Source organism: Rhagoletis pomonella, unplaced genomic scaffold (assembly GCF_013731165.1).
Source record: "Rhagoletis pomonella isolate Grant_MI unplaced genomic scaffold, Rhpom_1.0 Rhpom_scaffold_00001, whole genome shotgun sequence".
In the NCBI taxonomy this organism is placed as follows: Eukaryota; Metazoa; Arthropoda; class Insecta; order Diptera; family Tephritidae; genus Rhagoletis; species Rhagoletis pomonella.
Window position 1 is genome coordinate 70648890 of NW_023458555.1, and position 21035 is coordinate 70669924.

The 21035-nt window shown below is 36.4% G+C and overlaps 1 protein-coding gene across 1 annotated transcript in view; it reads right to left on the reverse strand.

Annotated features, from left to right (window-relative positions):
* LOC118747431 (dihydrolipoyllysine-residue succinyltransferase component of 2-oxoglutarate dehydrogenase complex, mitochondrial) overlaps nucleotides 1–21035 on the reverse strand; it is a 128241-nt gene that overhangs the window by 78125 nt on the left and 29081 nt on the right. The window contains exon 5 of the mRNA XM_036481480.1: nucleotides 616–760. Coding sequence (XP_036337373.1) covers nucleotides 616–760 — 145 coding nt within the window. The remainder of the gene's footprint in view (nucleotides 1–615; nucleotides 761–21035) is intronic.

A 21035-nucleotide genomic window follows, 5' to 3' on the forward strand; every position in this document is an offset into this window, starting at 1 on the left:
TGCATTTTTGAATTTAGCGTCGTCAATTTTACTAAGAAGCGAATTTTCAATTATATCCGTCCATAATTCTGTTTTTGCCCACATTTTATATGGAACTTACTGTGCGTCAGGGAAATACCCTAATTTAATACTCTAAATTCTAATTCACCTAAGGACATTTAGAAGACAGGATCTAAATTTGTTCTAGAGAACTCGCGCTGTGAACATTTTGCCGCCAAATTTGTTTGACCAACAAACATTGGTCTTCTTCCACAAAGATTAATTGCTTTCTAGTTTTAGCTAGCAAAGTGGTAAAAACTAATACAAACATGTTGAAAAAAACACAAATTTCCTTTCATGACACAACATCGAAAGGCATCGGTATTAATTTTTAAGACAACTAGGACTGTCAGTTCTATGTATACACCTATTTATATATTTTTTTTTTTGGATATGTCAACAAACGGATGATATGTATAAATAAATGCTGAATTAAATCAACTGTTGTCAAGTAGATACTTGCATAATACTCGTTACGTACGCAAACAAATTTGTAATGATAGAATTCAAGAATTTACTTGGGACCAATGACTATCAGATCCGTAATATAATAAATTAATTTTAACACATAGTCACCTGTCCGTCAATAACAGCATTGACAACGGGCTGATCTTGTAGTGCGTAAGCAGAAGCCTTGGAGAATATAGACATAAATCCAATTTTAATTCCATACTTCTTTTGGAAAGCGTCCAAATTAGCTTTACGGAACTCCATGGCAGCGCTGAAAACAAATGTAAATATTTAATTATATAAATTGAAAGTCGAGTAAAAATGTTCTCAATTAAATTAAAATAAATAATGGGTTGACCTCGTTATACTGAACCTTTTGCCTTTTCTAAAAAAAAAGACCAGAAATTTTTTAAAGAAATTTGAAGGCGATGTTGGGAGAGTTTATTTAACTAAATATATCACTTTACCACTCCTAAGACTTTACAAATAGTTTTTAAGAGACATGTTCCGAATATTGTCGATAATTTTAAGGCTGGTACAAAAATATGCGTGGCGTGGGGAATCGAACTACCTTCTTCTCTTTCTCCACCTCGGGGAAGCCTCTTCAAATAGCGGAACAATCGTTTATGTCGCTGACAAAATGCCTCGGGCCCGCGAACACGCTAAGCATCGTAACCCTCAGTTAAAATTCTCCTTTCTCTTACCACAGTATTATGTACTGATTTTGCCTGTCGTTGTCGTCCGAACACGGTCGGGATCATAATCCTCAATCAACAGAATTCTCCTTTCTCTTACGGCAGTTCATATCAACTGATTTTTTCCTTATTTTCCTGAGACTTGCTTGAGGCTTGTAGGAGTCCGAGGAGAAAAAGGAATGATTCATTGAATTCTTTAGTATTCGCCCTTTCAAGTTGGAAAGGTGGGAGGTGTCACGCCCGCTCCATTTTAATGAATCAGCCTCCCCACAAAATATTAATAACAACAAGTAAAAAAGTCTAAGTTCGGGCGAACGTATTAAATCTGTGTTCGTATGGAATAGTAGCTTATGTCGAAAGGCTAATAATAATAATAATAGATTGGCGCTTACACATATGTTAGTGTTTGGCCGAGCTTCTCCTCCGATTTGTGGCGTGCGCCTTGATGTTGTCACACAAAGAGGAGGGGCCTACAGTTTTACGCCGACTCCGAACGGCGATTGTATTTTAATGAGAAGCTTTTTTTCATGGCAGAAGTACACTGCCGAGGGGCGACCGCTGTTAAGAAAAAACCTTTTCTCTACATTTTTTGCGATGTTACTTTGGCCAGGGCTTGAACCCAGGCGCTGCGGAGTGGAAGCGCGCATTGCTTACCACTACACCACCAGTCGGCAGCGATGTCGAAAAGCTGGCTTTAGTATAATGCGGCATTCACAGCCTACGATAGCGAATGACTCGCCGGCGCCAAGCCGTTGAAGAACTTATGGCAAATAAGCGTGCGAGAAATAGTTCCGATACTATCAAGTCAAAATTCTTATTAAGTGTCATCAAAAAACTCCTTGTGGTTCAATGAACAAAGGGAATGCCGCATTATACTAAAGCCAGCTTCTCGATATAAGCTAATTTCCATACGAACACAGAATAATAGTTTTTTTCACTACCGTTACACTGTAAGAAGACTGGATTTCCTTTATTTGAATCACACTGGTTTTCCCTTATTTCAATCACAATAGGGGTATTCTCGAAGTCTTGTACGATGCACGGATTGCACGAAATGCAAAAATACCATTCCAAATTTCGAAGAGTACCAGAGCGAGATGGGAGGAATGAGAGAAATATGTAGCAATTCCAAAAACAAAACAACTAGCACAGGGTCCCATTTATCTTGCTATGCTATTTTGCAAAATATATACATGGGTTTCGACGTTTCATACTTTGTAGCGATAGGAAATGTTGTTTCCCATGTATTTTGTTGTTGTGTGTTTACAAGTTATGCAATCCATGCAATCCGTGCTACGTGCAATGGCTTTGCAAGATTTGGAGAATACCCCTAATATGTTCAGTTAGACGTAATGAAATAAAGTTATATAAGTAGTTATAAGTGGGCGGTACCACTCCAATTTCCAAAATTCCATAATAATCTTATTTCTTTTTAAGAGATTGTTGTGAATATCAAAGTGTCCAGACTTGGAATTTTTTTTTGATACTTGCGCGCAAAAATGTAGGAAATCGCCTTTCAGAAAATTGCCATTTATTTGTTTTGATTTCATAAGCGACCTAAGAACATAAAGCACAGTCTAGTTTGCCTAGGTAAACATTAATAAGGCCCTTACTATGAGTTGCATTCGGTTTTCGATCTTCGCTGGTTATCGAAAATCGAAAGTGAAATTGGTATTATGAGCTATGGAACCGTGTCCAAATTTTCGTTGAGTATCGAATCTTCTGTCGAACAGAATTTTGCTTTCAATGGTGTAGCGAAGTGTTAAAAAATTGTGAAAAATTTAGGATTTTGCATTTGTTTTCTTACAATTTGGCGGCTAGACACTAATTTGAAACAATTTTTATCAATTTCATGCAGTTCTAACGTCGTGAATACTAACCACAAACTCGAAAGGCTGGTTTTACTTGTTAAAGAAAATTCCAATACTCAGTTGGCACGATCTCTGAGAACAAAATCGTAGAGCTGATGATAGTTTTAATATATTTTAAATTGATTTGGATCACAAAATTTCTTGTATGTCAAACTATGTTCGAAAGACTACACTTAAACTCTCTTGAACGTTTTCTGCTCCTGGCCAGTTTTCTAAGCTCTCATCCTCTTGACGAATCGTTGAACCATAATTTCGTTTTACTAAAAATCACGTTTTTATAAACTCGCTTTTTTTTATTTCATTTTAATTTGCACAAATTTACATATGTACATATGTATGTATGTATACGCACACTATTTAGTTTGCTCGATTTGTAAACAAAGCTTCTCACCGGTGAAAAATATACTATTGTGATGTGAACAACCTAAATGAGCGAAATTCACAATAACGCTATTCTTCATCGAACAAGCGCCATAATACCAAATGAAAAGTCGTTCGATCAGCACTTTCGACCACAGTCAAAGATCGAATGCAACTCATAATAGCGGCCCAGGATGAAATACTGTCCCGCGAAGAGCTTTTTTCTACCTAATAAAATTATGTATGTACATACGTTTCCGGAGGTCAAGAGCAATGTCTATGCCATATATGTCGAATAAAACCATCAGGTTTTGTTTACTTTTGAATACGGTTTCATCGAGTGCGCTATAAGAACTGAGCAATAAACGTTTGAAAGAAATATGTGTTTGAATCAAATCGGTCTTTTGTTAATTTTGTTTGTTGTTAAGACTTGTCAATATTTTTGACACAGGGAGTAGTAATATATTAAAATTTTTGTTTATATTTTATGACTGAATGTTTCCTCATTTTTCTTTTTAATTAATATTTAAGTGTGTGTGCATTTAAAAAACTTTGAAAAAATCAACTGAATTAAATAAAACTATTTCAAACTACAAAATTTGTTTTTAATTTTCTAGCAATTTTTGAGCATCGGTGGATACGATATCGTATTACTCGTCACTTAAAAACACATTTTTCGGATTATAAGTATGTTCACATATAAACATAACCTCAATCAAAGCTCGTTTTTTAATCGGTGACAGGTAACAAGATCAACAGATATTAGGTCAATTGACCTTATTTCCCACCCTGGTGCGAAATAAAGTCAATTGTCATTAACCTTTACCTTTTCAAAAGCGAAATAAAGTCAACAAAAATTTGGAAATAAAGTAATTGACGCTATTTCCTCATTCAAATGGAAATAGCGTCGGCAATGCTTAAAGTATGTCCATTCATTGAAAATATTGTTCTTAAAATAAACATTGCCCCGTAAGTGTTGTTTTTTAATAGTTGAAAAAGGTTATTGCCAAATCCTCAGTGTGGTGCTATTAATCCACACACAATCATGAACTACCACCAATTGATTTTATTAAAAAATTTAAAATTACGAATATAGTAAAAACACGATGCGAAAAACCAAACACAAAACACAGTTGGAATACGAGAAATATTTGAAGAAAGAGTGTAGAAATGATCCAGAACTTGTAAAACATGTTTCGTTTCCACAAAAATAAAGCGAACACTATTAAATTGAAGAAACAGTCCATGTACAAAAACTCCGTGTTTCTCTTGTGAGAAACTAAAAAAATCAAATTTTTTAACGACTCGAAGTCGTTGTTCTTTATTCAATTGAAGCAACTTAATTACTAACTTTACAATATATTTCTTACTTCTACTTATCGTACGAAGTCACGTTGGTTGACAGGTGATTCCTCCAGTTGTTGTTGTTGCGTTATTTACTTCCGTCCATTCCCATGAATGGTAATGCACGGTCAGCTATTGAATGGTTGCGCGTGTGGTGTCATATGCCCGTGGGATAGCGACTTACTTGTAGGTCGCATGCTTACGCAGCATTGCATACCGCTGTCGTATGGATAGTAACATATTTATATATGGGCAGTTTTGGAGCCCAATTTCAGAGTATGTGGCATTAACTCCCCCCCCTTTAAAGTATGCAGCGTCCTCGTTGGATGGCATTTCATTTGTAGGTACAGTGGGGGTTTCCTTTGAACTGCTGGTATTGACTTGAATGTTTATTCTCATTTTCTTTTTAGAGTTTAATTTTGTGGCAATCGTGGTGGCCAATAGGATAATCAGTGATAGCGTGATTGTCGAAGAGCATGTGAAAATGCTTATTTTGTATTTCAAGTTGGCATCATCTATTTTTTGGATGTTCGCTATATTGAGCTCTTTCAAATATTGCAAAGAAAGAACTTCCTCGAGATTTGCTGTAGCATTTGTCGATTTGACGATTGCTGGTAAGGGCTTTGCAAACAGTTAATTTTTATTAACAAAATGTTTGCCTTCAATTGATAAGCTTGAATTATCGTATCTGATCAAAAATGTACCATTCAGATAGATTTCTTTGTTGTCTATTTTTAAGGGTCCATTGTAACTATTGATAAATAATAATCCGGGCATTATTTCTTCTATCGTGGGCATATGGTGACTGTTTACTAGGGTGCAGTTGGATGAATATCCTTTTAAAAGGTTTGGTATGCAGGTGCTTACTTCTTTTATGCTATTTTGCTTACATAAAATTAAATTGTTTATATTCTTACAACTATCTCTTACACCAAATATTTCCTTGTTACAAATTATTAAATTTTCATATTCAAGCGTGATTGCTTTATGGCCTTGTTTTACAGCTTTGGCTTTTATTAATTTACAAGATTCTTTGCTTGTTAAAGGGAATTTTACAATATAAATAATGGAAGATAAATTTGATGCAATTTTATCACTAAATTCAATTGCTTCGATTAAATTTAAATAAGGCATATTTTGTTTTTCTAGTGTTTCTTCAATTACAATTAATTCTTCGTTAGATAATATAAATGAGTTTATAATTCCTGCTTTTGCCCATTGTATTGAGTAATCTATGTTTATTAATTCTTCTTTAATGAATTTCAATTTCCTTTCAATACTTTTTTCTATTTCTAATTTAAGAGCATCGCCCGATTTCATTTCGCCTAAAATTGTATTTGAAATATGAGTTAAATTATTTATTCTTTCTAAAATAGATTTATTTGTTACTACTTGTTGGTTATTATTACTTACTATATTATTTACTTTATCGTTTAGTATTTTAAAATCTTCATGGTCAGGGGATCCAGCAAGCCATTTCCAGGCTGTGCCAAGTGGTTCAATTGCTCTTTTGGTTTTCCTGGGTTTCAGCTGGTATAGGAGGGATCGGATGGATTTTTCTTCTTGGGAAAGGAATGGGTGACTTCGACTTTTCCTAGTTATGTCATGTTCTATTGTGGTGTGTATGTTGTCGAGTAGGGAGTCGTACTGTTCGAGGTCAATAGTGTGTATTAGTCGAAATGTTCCGGTTTGAACCTTCGCGGTTCCTGTGTCTATCGTTACTATGGGACTGGTCGTATAGTCCAAAATTTGGGTTTCCGCATTGCAGGAAGCAAATAGGATCCTGCAAAAGAAGAGTGTGATTTACTTTTTGATATGACTTTTGTGAACGGTGCGGCCAGATTGTGCCAAAAATGTGTTGCCTTGGTCTCCTAGTACTATTTCCTTTTTATATCGGGGTGTTAGTTTCTTTCCTAGTCTTTTATTTATTTTTACATAAATAACGTCGTTATTGTTGTATGTCCTGACTCGGTCCTATCTTTATTATGAAGTCGTAAGTCTTTTTCTTGTTTATTTTTAAGATTTTGGACATTTTCTTCTCTGTCCAATGTCATTGGATTTGGTCATATTGTTCTTCCGAAAAATACTTCTACTGGTTAACGTTTGGTAGTGGAATGAATGGAATAGTTATACTTGAATATGGCTCTATTGAGGAGGTCCTTAAAGTGGGTGTGGGTGTTTTCTGCTTTAGTGCAACGCATCACTTCGGTAAGTGTGGAATGGAATCGTTCTATTTGTCCGTTTATAGAACTTTTGTATGGAGTTTTAAAAATTTCAATACCGTATTCATTTTCTAGTATAAAGGTTATAGGGGCTGCGTTTAGGGATTTTTCGTTGTCCATAACGATATTTTCTGGGATTCCGAATGTTGTCAAGAGACTTCTTAAGGGGGCCTTAATGTCTTCCGTTGCTCTGGAGCGCACAATTTTTGCTTGTGCGTATTTGGAAAATTTATCCATTGCCGTCAGCACTACTTTGTTGTTAGTATGGTATAGGTCTATATGAACGATATGGCCTGGGTAATTAGGAATGGGAGTTGGTTTCAGGATAGGATTTACTGGATGTCTCTCATACTTATTTTCTAAGCAAATTTTGCTCTATTTTGTAATTCGTTTTATTTTGGCGTTCATTTGTGGGAAGTAACATCTTTCTAAGAGTTGGGCTTTATTTTCTGTGGGATTGCGATGAGCTCTATTATGCTCGTTGATGATTTCCGTTACCTGTTGATTCGTTTGTAACATCTCTAATGAATTTTCGGGTATAACGTAATTTGTACCTGCTAAAATGAATTTGGTAGACTGTTTGTATTTTCCCTAAAATGTTGTCTTCGGTTTTTATGCAATTTGTTACTGTAGGGTTGAGATATCTTTTCAACAATGTGGTAAGACTTTCTTCTGTAAAATCTCTTTCAATAATAATATGTCTATGGTAAGTGGGAAAAGGTAATTTAAATTGGTATGAAGAGGTTTCGCCAGTAGAAATAAAAATTTGATTTTTAAATGCATTGATAGGTGCGTCCGTATACGGTATTAAATTTTGGGCTGAACTTTCGTCACTATGTTGGGTTGCAGACAAGGAATTTATTTGTTGTGGTGGTCGCGAAAGTGCGTCTGCGACAGTATTGTTACTGCCAGGTTTGTATTTTATTTCATAGTTGTAGTCTTCCAATATTGATTTCCATCTTTTTAGTTTACTGTTAGTATTTCTGCTACTGAGTGAGTATGTCAAAGGTTGATGGTCTGTGAAAATTTTTGTTGTGGTTGAACCATACAAATAATTTCTAAAGGTTTTTAAAGCCCATATTATGGCCAAAAGTTCCTTTTCGTTAGTTGCGTAGTTTTCCTCGGTCCTTGTCAATGTTCTGGAAATGAACATTATGGGTTTACCACCTTGCTCTAGGACTGCTCCTATGGCGTGGTTTGATGCGTCGGTGGTCAAGTGAAATTCTTTTTCGAAGTCGGGGTATTGTAACATGACGTCAGAGGATGCTAGTGAATTTTTTAATTTATTAAACGCTTCCATTGCGTTATTGTCGAGAGAAATTTTTATTTTAGCTGAAAGATTTTTGGACATACCTCCCTCCTCGCCTCTCAAAAGTACCGTCAGGGGCTTGGCGAGTTTTGCATAGTCTTTAATGAAACGTCGGTAATAACCGGAAAGTCCTAGAAAGGATCGAAGTTCTTTTATAGTTTGAGGCGGTGGAAAGTTTAAAATTGCTTTCACTTTTGCTGGATTTGTTTTTACGCCATTTTTGGAGACAACAAATCCCAAAAACTCGACCTCTTCCTTGATAAATTCACATTTATCAAGTTGAATTTTCATATAAGCATCTTGTAGGGTCCTGATAATTATTTCCACGTTTTTCAAGTGAGAGCCTTCGTCTTTTCCGAAAATTATAATATCGTCTATGTAGACAAAGTATATTTTTCCGATGTAGTCTCTAAGAATATCATCTAATGCTCGTTGGAATATGGAAGGCGCATTTTTAAGGCCGAAAGGTAGTCTGGTAAATTCGTATTTACCATTATTGACTGAAAAAGCTGTCTTTGCGATATCGGATTCAACTAAAGGAATCTGATGAAAGCCACTTTTCTAGTCGAGAACTGTAAAGAATTTGTTCTTTCCGAGTTGTGAAAGTACTTCGTTGGTGTCTGGGATTGGGTAGCGATCGGGTATTGTGATTGAATTTAATTTGCGGTAGTCTATTACCATCTTGTATTTTTTTGTGCCAGATGCATCAGCTTTCTTTGGCACAATCCAGATGGGAGAATTGTATGGGGATCGGGAAGGTCTAATTATTCCGTCCTCAAGCAATTTTGATATTTGCTTTTCTACCTCGTCCTTAAGGGACATTGGGTATGGGTAGTATCTAGAATATACCGGATCTTGGTTTGTAGTTCTTATTTAGGCTTTTACCGCGGTAGTGTACGTTAATTTTTCATCCGGATCAGAAAAAAGTTGTGGGTATGAATAGCATAAATTTCGGAGATTTCCCGTTTGTTCATCCGTAAGATGGTCTGTTCTTATTTCAATATTGTTTACTGATTTTGATTTTTGTTGTTTAATGGCTATTTCCCTATTGTTTTTTATTAGCATATGATTTTTTGAAGTAAAAATTACGGCTTCTAATTGTTTTAGGCTGTCGTTACCGAGAATACCGTGACAGGATTTAAGTGTGGGTAATCTAAAAAATTTAAGGTTTTCGTCTTTTAATCCGAAAAGGTTAATAAAGGTATGGTGGGTTATCTTAACGTTTCCTCCCACTGAGGTTGCATAAAAAATTTCCTCTTTGGGAATACGTTTTTCGCGAGATTTGGTTGAATGTAATTTTTATTTGAACCCGTGTCAATTAAGAAATTTAGAACTTTCCCGCTACTTTCCTTGCATTGGAAACATGGTAGCTTGGAATTCGTTAGCTAAAAAATTAATGTCAGAGGATTACTATTACACTACGGTGTTTTCTTCAGGTTGGCTGTCAAGGGTGTTGTTATCGTGTGTAGTGTATTGGTTGTAATAATATTGGAATGTCTGTTCATCTGGTTCGTCAGGTCGCTGTCCTAAGTCCGTTTCTGTTGTTTCTATGTTATTTACCCTGTTTTGTTTGAAAGGTTGCCGTATTTGATTGGAAGGAGGTATGGGCCGTTTTCCGGCAAGGAAGTTATTGGTCGGTCTATTCATGTAATTCACGTTCTTTGTCCTGAGAGATTCGTCTATGTCCATTGGGACTGCGGGTTTTGGTTGGGTGGGTCTTGGTGGAGGATTGTTGAACTGGTTGGGTCTAGGGGGTTGTTGCAGAGCGTAATTGGGATTTTGAATGTTCGAATTCTTTGGGTATTGTTGGTATTGGGGGAATTGTTGGTATTGGGGAAATTGTTGGTATTGGGGTTGTTGGGAACATCGGGTAAAGGTAGGGATCGCTTGAGGTAGATGGGCAAGGTGCGGGTCGAATGGCTGATTAGGGTTCTTTCTTGGTGGAAGTGCGGGCCGTTGCTGATATGGCATCTCGAAAATCGGTGATGGTAATGTCGGCCGTTTAGGCAAGCCGTACTGTTGGCTGTTGGCATGTGCTGCCCTAAAATTTTGATTCTCTAACTTGATGCATAAATGCAATGCTTCAGGCAGATCAGCCGGCTTTTTCATGCCGAGAAGTCTCGATAGATCGCCTGATAGTCCTCTGACAAAGGTGTCTAGCGCCTTGTCACAGTATGTGTGTGTGAGGACACTCATGCACTCTTCGCTGATTTCCATGCAGGATATTTTATTTAATATTAGTGGGAGGTGTGAGTAAACCTCACCATAAAATTCTTGCACAGATTTCCGACCTTATATTAAGCAGGTCATTAGATATTCAAGTGTGCTAAGGTCTCTCTTGTCAGCGTAATGCATGGTAAGGCATCGGGAAAGAGCCTTCCAGTTAAGGGGGGTATTGTAGGACTCTAGTGCCGCGTCAGCACTGCCTACGATTTCATTACGAATTACACTAAGGATGCCGAAATATTTCGGTGAGCCTGCGCATGGCTCATAAATCCTTAATATTCCTTCAACACTTTTCTTCCAGCTGCTGAACTCAGCTGGGTTTCCACCAAACTCTCGCAAGGATCTAACCACGTCAGGTACCTTGTCCATGTCGGCGAGGTTATTCCTAAATCGATCCTCGATCATTTGATCGGCCATAGGTTGCTGAGTTGGGTGCAGGGCATCCCTAATCATTCTATTTTCGTCCGTATTTAAAATCTCTCTCATTAAGTCCTTTATAAGGTTCCTGAATTCAGGAGTGGGGTTGTTGGATAGGGTCGCCAAGGGGTTGTGGTGGCGATGGTGGTCCTGCCGGGGGTGCATTAATGTTCCCTAGCATAGGGGGTCTTATCAAATTATTATGAGCCATTTTAATTTATTTTTAGTTTATACTTTTTCGCTAACTATGTGGTGTTTTTGTGAATTTAATTTAACAATCTCTAGAGGGTCCCTTTTGTGGTGAATCGCAGAGTTGTTTTATTATTATCCTAAAGATTATTTTTATTTTATAGGCTGTACGAGCCTGTTGTTCATGAGAAGTAATAAATCAATCACAAAAAAAAATTCACTAAAAGGTTAAAAAAAAACTTGGTAAAATTTTGAGAAAAATTATTGAAGGAATTTTGAGAAAAAGGGAGAGTTAAAGTTTTATTAAATTTTCACTTTTGAAAGAGAAAAAAAAGGTTAAATTTTTACTAACTATTTATATTAGTTTTTTTCACTTAAAATGGGATGTTTTTTCACTAAAAATTAAATCAATTGTTTTAATTTCCTTAATTAAAGTTTCACTTGAAAAGGGCTAGAATTTTTAATTATTATTTTTGCTTGTTTATTAAATTTGCACTTATTAAAAAGATTCTACCTTTTTCTTAAAAATTTAGAAAAATTTATTTAGCTGAACACTTAAATACTTATTAACACAAGCTTCACTTATTCCTTAAATCTAATCTTACGTTAGTAGTCCCGCGGCGAACAAGGCTCCTCTTTGCATGCTGCTACTACTGGCAGTCCGCGTTGGCGTTGCGGGTTGGTGGCTGTGTTCCTTCGAGCTTTACCACCGGGTTTCTAGGTTTCTGGTCCAGTGCGTTGGGGCGCTTCTTTAGGGCCACTAGTTATCCGCTAGAATGTCCGTTGCGTTGGGGCGCTATTGTTAGGGCCACTTATTTATCACAGGTACGCTATTTTACACACGGATCGCAAGGCACTACTTGAGCGCCTTTGACTACTTTGCGGAAAACTTACGCGACTGGGCCGTTGAGCGCCAGTTATTAGTATTGAAGCAACTTAATTACTAACTACAATATATTTCTTACTTCTACTTATCGTACGAAGTCACGTTGGTTGACAGGTGATTCCTCTTGTTGTTGTTGTTGCGTTATTTACTTCCGTCCATTCCCATGAATGGTAATGCACGGTCAGCTTGTGAATGGTTGCGCGTGTGGTGTCATATGCCCGTGGGATAGCGACTTACTTGTAGGTCGCATGCTTACGCAGCATTGCATACCGCTGTCGTATGGATAGTTACATATTTATATGTGGGCAGTTTTGGAGCCCGATTTCAGAGTATGTGGCATTAACTTACCTGTCCAGTCGTATTGGTCTTGTTGAGGATTTATGTTTCAAAATAAACAGTGACTTGTCTGCTATTTCTGTTTGGCCTGCTGGAAATTCTCTATGTTTAAATGCGTCAAAGTCGTATGTATTGCCTGTATGTAATAGTGTGGTGTATGTCGATTGTATTCCAAAACTGTGGATAGGTACCAGTCCGCTTAGTTTTACGGATAAGATAAGAAATTTAGGTTTTATTCTTAACTCTAAACTTACATGTACTGACCACATAAATAAGGTTGTGAGCAGCGTGTATGCGTTACGGCGTAAGCTGAGAGTTTCTGCAACATTTACGCCACTGAAAACCAGGCGTAATTTAGTTCTCCAACTAATTATGCCAATCAACACCTACTCTGAGGTAGTATACAGCAAACTGGACTCAATATCTTGCCATAAACTCAATGTAGCATTCAACAATGCTACACGTTATGTATATGGGATTGGTAGATATGAGCACATTTCTGCCTGTCGAACAAATATCCTGGGTTGTAGTCTTGAGAACTATTTGCCCGCTAGGAATTGTATATTTATTTACAAACTTACTGTATTTAAAATACCTGCCTATCTCTTTGAGAAGCTGATACCAGTAAGGTCACAGAGACACAACAGTTTTATTGTTCCAAAATTTACTTACCTAGCATCATCAAGACTATTTTTCATTAACGCAGTAAGAGTCTGGAATTCATTACCTGAGACCGTAAAGAGTGGGTTAAACGGATTCAACTACAAAACACAAATCTCCAATTATTTTAAAAATGACTGATAGCATTGTGTAAGGGCATTAAAATTTTCTCTATCTCTCTCCACTATTTCTGTTCTATTCTGATATTTTTTTTATTTTCTATTAATTAAGTCATACTCGTTGTTATTGTAAAGTTACATATATTGTAACTTTACTGTTGTATAAAATTATTTGTTTTTGAAAATTTTTAAAAATTTAAATTTAAGAAACTTGTATAGTAAAACATAAATATGTATATATAGTTGAAGTACTATTAAAAGACATAAGTCTTACTCTGTACTACTGAAACAAATTAATTAATAATAATAATAATAATAATAATAATGTCAATGGATTTTATTTCGCTTTTGAAAGGGTAATAATGTCAATTGACTTTATTTCGAACCAGGGTGGGAAATAAAGTCAATTGACTTTATTTCCGTTGATCTTATTACCTGTCACCTTTTAATCATCCCGTTTACACAGACAAATCTCAGATTATTAGCTGTCAAATTTGTTGTGCTTGTTATTCTCACATCTCAAGGAAAAGTTAAGTTCCTTCTCTGTGCCACCGTGTGAGGAGCACTTGTTTGTGCACCGTGAACTTTCAAGTTTTTTAAGTTCCTCCACAAATCTTTGGAAGGGAGTGACGGGTCAATTTAGCGCTACAGAATGCGATCTTTGCTTGCTTAATAATTGATGTAGCTTTATTTCTAGCTGTTTTATATTGGGACCATGCAAAATCAGTATTTGTCCTTCTCCATTTGACGTATAGCCTATTGCGATATTTTATAGCCGAGTCTACTTTTTACTGAACCAAGGGCAAGATGGATTGACTGCCCGAGCCACACGGAGAGGAACATGGCTATCAAATATATTAGTCAGAACTTCATTAAGAACAAGTAAGAAAATCTAGGTTCGGGCGGAGCCGAACATTAAATACCCGGCGCAAGTCTTAAATATATATATGATTTTCACCTTTCCGAAAGCTACCGCTACATGGTAAGCCGGGGTGTATCAATTTTGAGTAAATTAACGTCCTTAAATTTCGAAATATTGAAGTTTCAAGCATTTCTGAAATTTACCGTTATATGAAAAGTGGCCTCAATTTTAGTCCAATTTCGTGGCAAGCACAATAACCATACCGAGTTTGGTACAAATTGGTAGAAAGGTTACCGAGATACATATATGTGATCATAAGTCGGCAGTGCCACGCCCATTTTCCAAAATTTTATCATAAACGTATTTATTGGTAAAGAATTGTTGCCAGCATCAAGTTTGAATGAAATAGCTTTAATATTTACTGATTTATCGAAGATTTCATATTTCTCCAAATTACCGTTATATGCGATGTGGGCGTGGTTATTGTCCGATTTTAAAAATTTTCGGCCATTTGATATGCTGTAGCAAGGCTAACAACTGTGCCAAGTTTGGAAGAAATTGGTTACCAAGATATACACATGTAACAATAAGTGGGCGTGGCTACGCCCATTTTCAAAAAATTTATAATAGTATTATTTTCCGTCTACAAATTATTGTAAATATCAATTTTGAGTGAATATTCAGTATTTACTAAAATATCGCAGTTTTCGTATTTCTGAAAATTACCGTTATATGGGAGGTAGGCGTGGTTATTGTCCGATTTTGCCCATTTTCAATACCATCCGTCCTACGCCCGAAAGAAGTGCACGTACAATTCAATTTTTACACGAGTTATCGTGTGCACAGACGGACGGTCGGACGGACAGACAGTCGTCACCGCTTAATCGATTTCTCTTTTTATTCTGTTAATTTATGTATACATCAAACCGTTATGTGAACAAAGTTATAATACCCTTGTGCACAAGTGCGCTCGGGTATAAAAAGAAGCTTATCATCGACAGAATTACAGAACCAACAGTTATTCACATTTATGGCTTTAAAATCACGATACAGGAATGTACTTCTAACAGACGGACGATTAAACATAACATCTACTGTACAAAATATTAAATCATGGTCAGAAATGAAGAATATTTGGTCAAATATGAAAACATGTTTCAGACTTGAAGAAATAAAATAATCTAAGAGGCTAGGGTTTGAATTATTGGCAAATCTCGTCGGCGCAATTTTATTAAATATGGCAAGACCAGCCGCAGCTACATGGTTATATATTTTATCAGCATAAGCGTCATTTAGGAGGAGGTCCACATTAAAATCACCACAGATTACATAAAATTCATAGTCAAGTAGAAACATAGACAGTTCAACAAAAAAAGGGTCCAACAAACAACACTTGCGGGGATTATATACACACGACACTAAAATGCTTGTTACACCATCAGAAACCTCAGTTATAATGAACTCAGTATTTGCGTTATGAGATTCGGCCAGAAGACGTACTTTTAAAGATGATTTGCAATAAATTGCATCACCTCCCCCTCTTTGGATACTGCGGTCATGGCGAAGAAGATTGTAGCTTGGAATACTGTAGAAGACTTCTGAAACAGTGGGGATAAACCAAGTTTCAGTGACACAAATTACGTCAACAAAGGATCCCTCAAAGATATTCTTAATGTAGTCTAGTTTATCGCCACTAAGGCTTCGCGCATTAAAATACACCACATTAAGGCCCATCGACTGCTTACATAAAATTTCTAATAATATCTTATGGTTTCCACCAACACTGGAGACCCTATTGTTTGCTGGGTTTACTATCATTGAACCAAGTACGGAGAGAGACAACTACAAGTGCATGTATATACACATTTAAAATGCAAATGAGTACGATTTTAATATTTCACAAGACAGAGAGATTTTCGACAGCACACATACACAGTGTTGCCAGGTCTTCGCCATGAGAAAACGTCCCTCTTGGTCTGAAAAAAACGTCATTTCCTACCCAAAAACGTCTTTTCCATGTATGCACACAGAATTGTTATTTGAATTATTAAACTTTTATTGTATACAAAGGTACATATCGTCGTTTAAAGTACAAAACCGCGTATCAACAAAATGCAAAACTGCGTATGTGAATTATGTAAATTATTTTCTAGAGAGTAAAAATTCTCATGTTTCAATAACCAATTTCTTTTTTTATAAAGCAATCGCATTTCTGGCTAGTATATTTCAGTACGAATGGATAAAGATTCAGCCAAGAGCTTGTGTGAGCAAATCCAAGTTTTGCAGAAGGACGATACGCGGTTTTGTACTTTAAACGACGATATGTATGTACGCAAGGTATATTAAAATGTCATTTCGACAGAGCATATTTAAAATTCATTAGTGATATTCACCAAAGTGAGCATGTGGCCTGGAACTCTGGCAAAAGAGCAGATGAGCTCAAGCAACAAGAACTGTTGACAACAATTTGGTGAATACCACTGTTGCAAACTGGTTTGAGATCCTTAATATAAAAATCGTTTTAAACATACACTTGTGATCAGCTCATTAAGTAATCAACATTTTGATCGATTTTGGTTGTTTTTCTTTTGTTTATTTAATGTTTATATCTGCAAAGTTCCAGCTAGATTTTCAATTTTTTATTCAGATTTTTTAGGATTATTTTGAGTATGCATTTGATAGCCCATTAAATTCCAGGGTAATAATGTGCAAGTTTTAAGTTGCTAAAGAATCGCGTTGATTTTTAATATATTTTTTTCTTGTAGACATTTGTTTAGGTGGTCGGTTGTCGAAAATGCTAAATAACATTCTGCTAAGAAGGAGCATAGCAATATTTCAGCCTTTTTTGTGCTACAGCTTTTTTGGGGCTCTTGCGAGCGTGCGTGTTGCAATAGATCAGCTCCTCCTGATTTGGCTTTTAATATGCAATTGCAAACATTGCAATAAGCCTCGTAACCTCAAGTATTTACACAACCAGCCTTGGAACGCGAGATCCTTAGTCCAAGAATCAAAAACAAATAAAATGCGCGTACGCTTGGTTTGCATCATATTTACCTCATATGTGTCCAAAGAAAAAATATCTTTTGAGGTACCTGCTGCAAAAAACAAAGCTTGGAAAGATTTATTAAGAAAATAATTCAAAGTCAGTTCTACTTACAAGATTTAGTAACAAATTTGCCGAAAGTGTGAGCGTAAGTACTTACTCTATAAGCAAATAGTACGCTTTACATTGAATATATTGTGCATAGAGAAAAATTACTGGGAAGTTAAAAAAAACGTCATTTTTTACATAAAAAACCTCCAAACATCAACAGGATACAAAAAACGTTCAAATGACGTTAAAAACGTGAACCTGGCAACGCTGCACATGCATAAAAAGACAATAAGAGATTGAAAAGAACGAAGATATTAGCCTAAGAGAAAACATACGAATAAATAATAACGAAGTCAGGCGTCCACAGAGTAGTCATGCGCCTTTAACCACAACACGTTCAACTTCTTCTTTGTTGGCAACTTTTATTGCTTCACCTTGTGGTTGGACTCTCACATAAATATTACCGCGAATTGAAAAGGTAGATGATAAACGCTTCTGCTTCTTTAGCTGCAATGCAAATTGAAGGAGTTCGCGGTTACTTTTGGTAAGGCCTTCGTGAACATATATGCGCTCATCGGTATTACGGCCAATGTCGCGCATTATTATTCCCCTCTTCTTTAGCTTTCGCCAATTTCGCCAGCGCCATAAATAATAGTGATCGATCACCCGAGGAGACAAGCTTTACTATACAGGCGAACTTTTCCGGTTATTTTTGCGTACACGAAAGACAGTACGAATGAGGGGAGTATTCACTTGGACAGCCTTGCAGATGTCGTTGAACACATCGCTCGGATGTTCATCATGCATTTCAGGTATGCCATTAATTATGATATCATTAGCTACAGAGGAATTTTCATATTCTCCGATGCTTGACCGCAATAGCTGCATTTCTTTCCTAAGCTCGGCCACATGTGCACACACCCGCTCAGTTTTAGTTACTCGGTCTTCCAGCTGTGTCATTCTCATCTTCACAGTTTGGATGTCAGCAGCCATCTCACTGAGTCTCTGCATCATTCTCTCTTCGAACTCTTTCATACGTGCCGTCAGCTGACTCATCATACTCTTCATCTTCTCCTCAATTCGTAATAATATTTCATAAAAAGAAAAACAAATTAGCAAACATTCGTAAAAATTTCAAACTTTCCAATCTGGGGGCCAATTCTGGTTCTATGAAACTGAAGTGAAAATGAAAAATTCAATGTCAGTGAACATGGTGAAATAAAAATAAGGTGATATCAGTAATCCAATATGGCGTCGAATTTGATAAAATTGGCCATCATAAATTGCAATGTTGCTTCCTAAATTTTTAGTTCCTATTTGTGTTTCCAATAAGAAATATAGTGTAGGCAACACTGTTTCTCTGTTTCCTTTTTTATTTGGACATTCGCCTGCGTTCTCTCACTAAATTGCGATACAATTTTCGGAAGTTTTAGTTGCGTTGGTAAGTTATCTGTATTTTATTTTCGATACAATCGGATTTTGGTCACGAGCGGGTGTGGTACGGTCGCGTCTGTTCGTTTATAGTTCGCAGTTATCCCACTCTTTGTGCTTGTGAAAATTTTTCAAGTGTTTTAAGACAAAGGCTTTTTGTGTGGGCCACGCTAATCTATAAACTTATCTTTTTATAATTAATTGACTCGCTCGTCGCGTAATTACAAGTACCAGGTTGACCGAGCTTTGCCCGGAGTGCATATACTTTTTAAAGTTTTCAAGATTTGCATAGCTCTAAAAAATATTTTGGAAATAAACAAAAAAAATAGGATTTCGATATCTATTAAGTAAATTTCTTAGGTGGAAACCCTATTCCGAAATACGCTGGAATGAATGGTACATATCTTGATCGTATATGTACTATGTATACTTAAAAAAATTTGATTGAAATTATGAAGCGTAGCAACCCTGATTTCTGACCAAAGTTCCCAACATACCTTTCATTTGATATCCATATTGCGATGTTTTATATAAATTGTGTAGAATCGAAAAGAAGTGGCAACCTTACACTATTATCCTAAGAGATAACATTTTGTATATAGGAAAAGCATTGTTTAAGAACCTTCTCTTGGTACCCATGAATAGTAATAATTTACCTTTTTTTCTAAACAAAAAATTAAATAAATATGCGATTCAAAATAGGTGGCAACCTTATTAAATATATTTTTGAATTAAAGATCTTTAAAATACGTACCATTTGATACCCATATTATGATGTTTTAATCAATTTGTAACTAATTTCGAATAGGTGGCAACCTTATACGAGTCTTCTCGAAAATAATTCTTATTCAGATAACCTTAGAATCCAAAACATTATCTGTGTACAAAATTTCACCAAAATCGTTAGAGCCGTTTCCGAGAACCCTATGGATATATATATATACAAGAATTGCTCGTTTAATATAATAAGATAAGTGTTTACAAACTCAGGTTAGTGGCTTAATTTTATTTGTCATATTTTTCTTAGATTGAAGGAAAAAAGATTGCCTCATGTTGCCGGTTAAAAAGAAGAAGCTGCCGCTTAAGGCACACTTATCGGCATCTAGCAAAATGGTGGCGCCGACACGAAAGTCGGTGGCGTCATTTGTTAAAAACGCCACTATTAATACACCCAAAAAAGCTAAAATAATTGAAAGGGAGGATGTCACTGGCTTTTACGAGCTGTCCAATGACGGGCTTGTAAAAATCTGTGAGGACTCCTCAGCAAATAACAATGCAAATAAAATTGATACGACAATGGACTGTGATTTGAGGTTAGGGTCAGTAGGCATTGAAGGTTCAGTGGTTGAAAATACAGTTAGTGCTAATATGAAAAAGAGCGCGATACTAAACAAGATGGTGTTGTAGTCTCCTACACGCAGCAGTTTCGCAGTGAAATTTGTCTGCTGTTCGATTCTTCGGCCAGTACAGTTATCAAAGACTTGAGGTTTAAAGATATGGATCTCATCTACGTGATTGACAGGTCACTCTACAAGGTGACTTTTACAAGCACGTACCCTGCAAACACCTTTTTATTTGGTACGCGTTCGTTCCTCGGACAGCCCTCGAAAGCTAAGGGGTCATCAAGGGTGTACCCAAGTGTTTTAGTGAGCAGGAGATAGCCAAGGAAGCAATTAGTAATATTCCAATTGCATCCGTTAGGCGCTTTACGCGCAAAGATGAAGCTAATAGCACTTATGTCCCCACGACTGCTTTAAAAATTGGGTTTGAAGGTAATGAAATCCCAAAGACCATTGTTTATAGCTACACCAAATTGACTATTGAATTCTTCGTACCCTCCCTGAGGCAGTGCGACAACTGCGGAAGGCTACGGCACACCAAACTCTCGTGCAAGAGCAAGGGAAGGTGTTTGATGTGTGGCAACCCAGAGTGTAAGGGTGCAGACTGTAGAGGTAAATAATGCATACTGTGCGGTAAAACTGGGCATACTGCCAAAGACAAGATTATTTCGTCGGCCCCTACGAAGAGTAGCACATTTCACTATTCGCGTGGAAGAGTAGCACATTTCACTATTTGCGTGGAAGACTAGCACATTTCAGATTTTTGCGTGGAAGAGTACCACATTTCAGATTTTTGACGTGTGTCAAGTTAGCACTACACTTTTCGAAATTGGAAAAGTTAACTACGGCATTAATTGTAGTGTTTTTGTAGTAAATTTTTTGTGGAAAGAAAAAATTTGTAGCTCTCGTTTTTTAAGAAAAAATGGTATGTAGCGCTAACTTAACACCACACACCTAGTCGATAGAATTGAGATATTGAAAATGTTATAACGGCATTAATTGTAGCTTTTAACTTTAAAATTTGTTGTGGAAAGAAAAAATTTGTAGCTCTCGTTTTTTAAGGAAAAATGGTATGTAGTGCTAACTTGACACCATACACCTAGTCGATAGAATGGAGATATCCAATATGTTACTATGCCATTAATTGTAGCTTTTAACTTTAAAATTTGTTGTGAAAAGAAAAAA